The following is a 6,225-nucleotide window of genomic DNA, read 5'->3' on the forward strand; positions in this document are numbered from 1 at the left end:
GAACTTCACCACACACACACACACACACACACACACACAGAGGCCCCTTCCCATGATTCTCTACATTACCCTACTTGTATACATGTGTGCCACACAAGCCTAGGCACGAGAGAGAGAGAGAGAGAGAGAGAGAGAGACCCTAACCCTAGTTCTCACCTTCTAGTGTGTGTGAGAGTCACATATTTACACCACCCCCCCCCCCCCCACCAAATTAAAAAAACCAAGACCCCAAGTTCATGTAATGAGAAAAGGACAGAAAAAACATCTGGTCTATTGCCAAGCTGGGAAAAAAAGGTAACATGATGTTGTGGTGGAAAACAGACAAACATAACACCAAACATGGCTCCATACATTACTTGTCGAACACGTGTATATAGATACAACCATTGGAATTTGATCACCCTTCCGCTCATCTCATGGACTTGTGCCAGGACCTTCATCTGGCCTTATAGGACGGGGCAACAATGCTGAACCCTATCAAAAGCTCTCAAAATATGATCTTGAGAAGAGAAAAAAATCAGAGTATATGCCCATGAACAGCACAATACTGTCCCTTCCAGTGTATGCATAACAAATCCCCTCAAAAAAGAGCTAAAGAGTTGAAACAGATCAGTGAAGACCAATAGCTTTGCTGCATTGCCTTTGTGCTGTTTGTACGTGGTAGTAAGCATGTTATCACTCACTGTGAACCTGTTCTCAGCTTAGATATACGCAAAAGCATAGGCAAATGAAGCAAAGAACATCTACACAATGTCCACCTTATATTTGTGAGCCCATAGGATCTTCAAGTATGCGACGCCTGAAGTCTTCCACCATTAGAGGAAGACCCTCTCTCAAAGGGACTTTGGGTTTCCAGTGTAGAAGTTCCTTGGCTTTGGTGATATCCGGTTTGCGCATGTGAGGATCATCTGCCGTATTCTCTCGGAACTCGATCTGCGCTCGTGGGTCTATCACATCCTTAACCACCTACGTGTACAACCAAAAAAGTTGGAAACTAGCCATGCATGGAATCTACAATTTCCATTGTTTACATGCTATGCAACTTACATTAGCAAGCTCTAGCATGGTGAACTCCCCCGGGTTTCCAAGGTTAAATGGGCCAATGTGTTCACTCTCCATAAGACGCATAAGGCCTTCAACCTGAAAGGTAAGGTAAAATTATAGCATTGCTAAATCCCACCTCTTATGCCTCTTACACCTCATAAAAAAAGGACTTTTGAGGTTTAGTACAGTTGGTAGAGGCTCAGAGTCCCAAAGGCATGGTCCAGGGATAGAGTCTCGCTGCGTGCCGCTACAGAAACATCATACGGGAGATGGGGTAAGGCCTGTCCACAGGTGTGAGGGTCTGTGCATGTAAATAACTCTCAAAAAAAAGAACAAGAAGTACTAAACACACACAAAGTTAGCGCTGACTAACCACAAGCGTTTTTAGTGGATCGGTTACGATATTCTACTTATCCAGAAATACCTGAGTTTGAGCCCTGTTTGCTACACCCGTGAGTTGCTAAAAAAGGATCTACTTTCAATACCAAACTCATGCTACAGCGCACCCCCCCCCCAAAAAAAAAAGGCACCTAGGCACTGACTAGGTAGGAAGTTCAATCTAACAAGGATGGTAACACGTAGTAACATACCAAATCCGAAACATACTGGAAACTCCTCGTTTGTTTGCCATCCCCATATACTGTTAAAGGCTCCTGACGAAGTGCCTGGGTCATAAACAAGGAGCCCAAATGTGAAAACATGGTGTACCCACCCAAGAACCTTAAGTGTATGCATTTCATCAAAGATAGCATTATTGGAAGATCCTCGACCTGCGCAACAAAGTTGCTCACAACTCTGCCATCATCAATGCACATCCGTGGTCCATAGGTGTTGAAAATGCGGGCTATTCGAACCTGTTTAAGGTAGGTACACAGTCACATATGTAGTTTCTGCGGTATTTAGCCATCTAAATTATCAGATTAAGCATGATAAAAATAACTTCCAAACATTTCTTGACAGTGAAAGAAATCTCTTTCTATGAACATTAGGCTGAATACACAACCTTCCCACCCCTGCAACAGGCAGGGAGTCAGATGGGCAAGATTGCCAATCCATCCCCAACGGCACCAGCAGGCAGACTAGATAGGCCCCCACCACCAAGCAGGGGTTGGTTGTGTATCCAGCCTCGCAGTAACGGTACAAGTGATACCTCTACGTTTGCTCCTCGATGGTAGTCCATTGTCAAAGTTTCTGCTGTTCTTTTCCCTTCATCATAACAGCTCCTCACACCTGAACAGATTTGATTGTACAAGTCTCATTCTAGAAACTAGAAACAATTGGAATCATCACATTGTGCTACATTTTGTATGGTGCACCATAAGCCACTTACCAATTGGATTGACATGCCCCCAGTATGCTTCTGTCTGTGGATGCTCAAGAGGATCACCATACACCTCGCTAGTACTTGTGAGAAGAAAACGTGCCCCCACTCTCTTTGCCAGACCCAACATATTTAGTGTGCCCATCACATTTGTCTTGTAAATACAGGTCAAGGACATTGCCAAATAGAGGAAGGAAAAATCACATACATAATTGATCATGTTAACAAGCGTTTAGCTCCACTATTGCCAGTAAAAAGTAGTTATCTTAAAATAACCAAAAAAAAACTCTAGAATGGGCATATAATAACCCTCAACATGCCAAATGCATGCAAAATAGGAGCAGATCAAGAAGGATATGATGGTCTTGATGGGGTTGTGCTTGTAATGAACTGGTGAAGCTGGGCACGCAAGGTGGTAGATTTGGTCAACCTCCAACAAGATAGGCTCCACTACATCATGCCGGATGAGCTCAAACTGAGGGTTACCCATGTGATGCTTCACGTTACTCTTTCTGCCAGTGAAGAAATTGTCCAAAACAATAACACTGTCCCCTCTTGCTATGAGCCTGTCCACGAGATGGCTACCAACAAAGCCAGCCCCGCCAGTGACCAAAACCCTCAAGGGCATTTTTTTCAATGCAAGCGGGACTTTAACACCGGGTTTAGTGGCACTGAGCACAGGGTTAGCGGCACTAATGTGCTTGTGGGTAGCTGATGTCTGTGGTTCATCATCATGCATGAGATTCGATGTTTCAGATGTCTGATCATGCATGTGGATCCGGAGGTTTTTGAAATGGGTATGGGGCATGAGCAATGGATGATCAATGTGTGCTGCTAGGAAACCAGGTTGAAGAAAAAAGAAGAGTGAGGCAATGACCATGCCTACCATGATGAAGAGGAGGCGCTGCTCTCGGGCGAGGTAACGAAGGGGTTTGGACCAGCTCCATGGCTTGCTGATGAGGCTGCTGCTGCTTCCACCCTTGGCAATGTAGCCCTCGCTCTGCAGAAAGCTGTCATGCCGGCGATGGTTCAGACTGTTCTGCTTCAACATCTCCTTCTTTCTGCTGCACGCTTTCTGGTCTAGGTTAAAAAAGACCCCCAGAACTATGATGTGTCTGCAGGCTTTCCTTTAAAGGCCAAAATTATGATGTGCCCTTTCTTTCTGAGAATAAAAGAGCGAACGCTACGATGTACCTTTTGCGGTCGATGAAGCTATGCAGGCTTTCCTTTCTTGATAAAAAGGCTTACTCCTGAGTAGTTGATGAAGCCCCGCAAGGTTTCCTTTCAATGGAAAAAAAGGGTCCAAAACTATGATGTGGGATGCGGTGCTTCAGCGACTCTCTGCAGTAGATGAAGCTTAGCAGGCTTGCCTTTCTTGGCAAAGGCGAAACTGTGATGTGGGCTGAGCTGGATGGAGCTCTGCAGGCTTTCCTTTCTTTTTACCGAGAGAATGGAGGCACAAACTATCAGAGAAACGTATCAAACTTCAAAATGATGCTATAGGTTTTGCCTTGGCTGGGAAAACAACGCAAGCTCGAACCACCACCATCGCTCTTTATTTGAGGAGCTAGATCTCGGTGGTAGGTAGCGGCCTATCATTTGAAAGATGCATTTTGCCTGTGGCCTACGGACTGTGGACACTTGAACAAAGACCTTAGGTATTAGTTCAAGTTCCCACACCGTATGAGCCGCATAAGATGCTCAGAGTTCATTCACCTAGGTTTGGTTTTTTTTGTGTGTTTAGCTTGCAAGTAGTATGTGTAGTATTGTAGGGTTCATAAAGGAAATGTCATATGCTTTGAACACCACGCACAAGGACTGAACCCAAGACCTTCCTGCTCCTCGTTGTGTAGTATTGTAACCTGTAGGAGAGGAGGGATCCTGAAGGAAATGCCATATAGGCTTTGAACACCGTGGGCAAGGATTGAACCTAGGACCTTCCCACTCCTCGTTAACCAACCCACCACAACAACGCCCGTGGGTTCTCTCATGGTTCCCCTAGGTTGCACACATAGTATTAAAACATGAATTTAGCAATTCTTTGCATAATAAAAAGTTAAAAAAACATTCAATCCTTCTTATAAACTAGTGGCATGACCCGTCTCCGACGGGCAAGAGTATTCTAGCCTTGTGGGAAGAGGAGAAAAAGGTCTCATATTTAAAACCCACTTGGGCCTCATGGTCATCGACTTGACAACCTACATATATATATCCACACCATGCTTACCACAATCTCAAAGCTCCCAAAATGCTTGCTTTTCTTTGAATAAGCACCTGACTTGGCATACATATGTATCTAGCATTCCAACCCAGGGTAGTGGTGACAACTAAACACACATGCGCAAACCATTAAAACAATCTTCGAGCGACTGAATTATCTCTCCTTGAAAGCCTATACTCCTCTCACCACTGTCTGTCTGTCCAAAAATTATATACAAGACAATAACATTGGCTATTGCAATATATAATTTTAAAGAATAAAAAAGTTAAAAAATAGGACCTTATAAAACTCATTCGGTGGATCAACATATGAGATGAATGGCATTTGAACAGGCTTGTGGGAGAGCATGGTGAGACTAGTTGAATGGTAGACCGAGTCACCCATTAACTCCTCCCCATTGAAAAAATTTGTAATGTCCAGTGCCTATGCACCAAAAATCTATCTTGTTAGGCTTTTTATAGCCTACAAACATTACATGTACATGAAGCTGATCCGCAATCTTTTGCAATCTTAAATTGTAAATTCCAAGGAGCCCAAAGCTCTCGTCGTCTGGACCATACAAACCTAGCAATAATCTAGGTTCAAAAATATAAAGACATTCCATGTTTCAAGAAAATGTATCAATATCAATTTTTATATACATTAAAACGCCAAAAAACAAACAAACAAAAATTATACTGTAATACACCTGTAGCTTGTCCTTTCCCAAGACAAAGGGTCTATAATTGAGCCATGAAAATTAAATAGATTATAGTAAACAATGATAACTATATTATAGCAAACGTAAGGACCAATACCTTCAATATCTTATCCTGTAAGATTCCTCCCTTTGGCTTTTGAGGTGTGCATGTATAAAAACCCCCCCTCTGATCTTATAATTATTCCCCTCTCTGAAATAAAAGAAAGATCCTGTTTTACCCTATTTTGGCCTAGAGAGAGAAAATTTCTAGAGGGAGATAATTCAAAATTGAGATATTTTTGGATATAAAAATCCTCCTAGTGTCTAAAATGGTTTTCTCTGAAACAAATATTCAAAAAGAAATTTCCAATGTGTAATTGGAATAAATTGAAATCAGGTAAAAAGGACCTTAGCCTAAGGGTCCAGATTTTTTGAAACTTTTAAATTAAGGTTCCTATGGATCAATTAGATTAATCCAAATATAGGGAGGAGATAAATTGAAGAATAAAAGGAAATCCCCCAAAAAATGAGTAAATACTCACATAAGATGAAGAGTTGACTGAGGAGACAAGATTATTAGATAAAAAAGAAGAGATATTTAGAAGAAATGATGCATTTTTGACACCTCGGTGTGGGGGAATTCCCCTCATGAAGGCGCCTATTTCACATGTGTGGTTGAGTTTTAAACTCACAAATAATGAGATATTTTCATCTCTCCTGCTTTAACTAGATCCAAAAAGTAAGCTAAACTGACCTAAAAATGGTCAAAATTGACCAAACTGATCTGAAAAATTCTAGAATCAGTTTGCTTGGTTAGAGGCTCACTTTTTCCTATAAATGAAGCCTCCCCCTTTGTAAATGGTTAATAGTGTTTTATACACTGTTACTCTACTCCTCCCCAGAGCCAAAAACAGTGAATTTATTGATAATTCATTAGTTTTTGACCATTTCAAAAGAATT

At 42.0% G+C, this 6,225-nt stretch overlaps 1 protein-coding gene across 2 annotated transcripts; it reads right to left on the reverse strand.

Annotated features, from left to right (window-relative positions):
• Positions 1 to 255: 255 nt before the first annotated feature.
• On the reverse strand, positions 256 to 4,093 carry LOC147619809 (UDP-glucuronic acid decarboxylase 4-like). 2 transcript variants are annotated; one of them, XM_086825645.1, is made up of 8 exons: positions 3,560 to 4,093; positions 2,723 to 3,426; positions 2,375 to 2,521; positions 2,195 to 2,274; positions 1,815 to 1,898; positions 1,635 to 1,709; positions 1,048 to 1,140; positions 256 to 966 (listed from the first exon to the last, which is right to left on the reverse strand). In XM_086825645.1, exons 2-8 carry the CDS (start codon positions 3,414 to 3,416, stop codon positions 760 to 762), a joined length of 1,380 nt encoding a protein of 459 aa, XP_086681771.1. In that variant the 5' UTR covers positions 3,417 to 3,426; positions 3,560 to 4,093; the 3' UTR covers positions 256 to 759. The 2 variants fall into 2 exon arrangements, with proteins under 2 accessions (XP_086681771.1, XP_086681770.1); XM_086825644.1 differs by having other exon boundaries at positions 2,723 to 4,093.
• Positions 4,094 to 6,225: the final 2,132 nt, after the last annotated feature.

This window comes from Cibotium barometz, chromosome 32, assembly GCF_041138505.1.
Source record: "Cibotium barometz isolate CiBa-2024 chromosome 32, ASM4113850v1, whole genome shotgun sequence".
In the NCBI taxonomy this organism is placed as follows: Eukaryota; Viridiplantae; Streptophyta; class Polypodiopsida; order Cyatheales; family Cibotiaceae; genus Cibotium; species Cibotium barometz.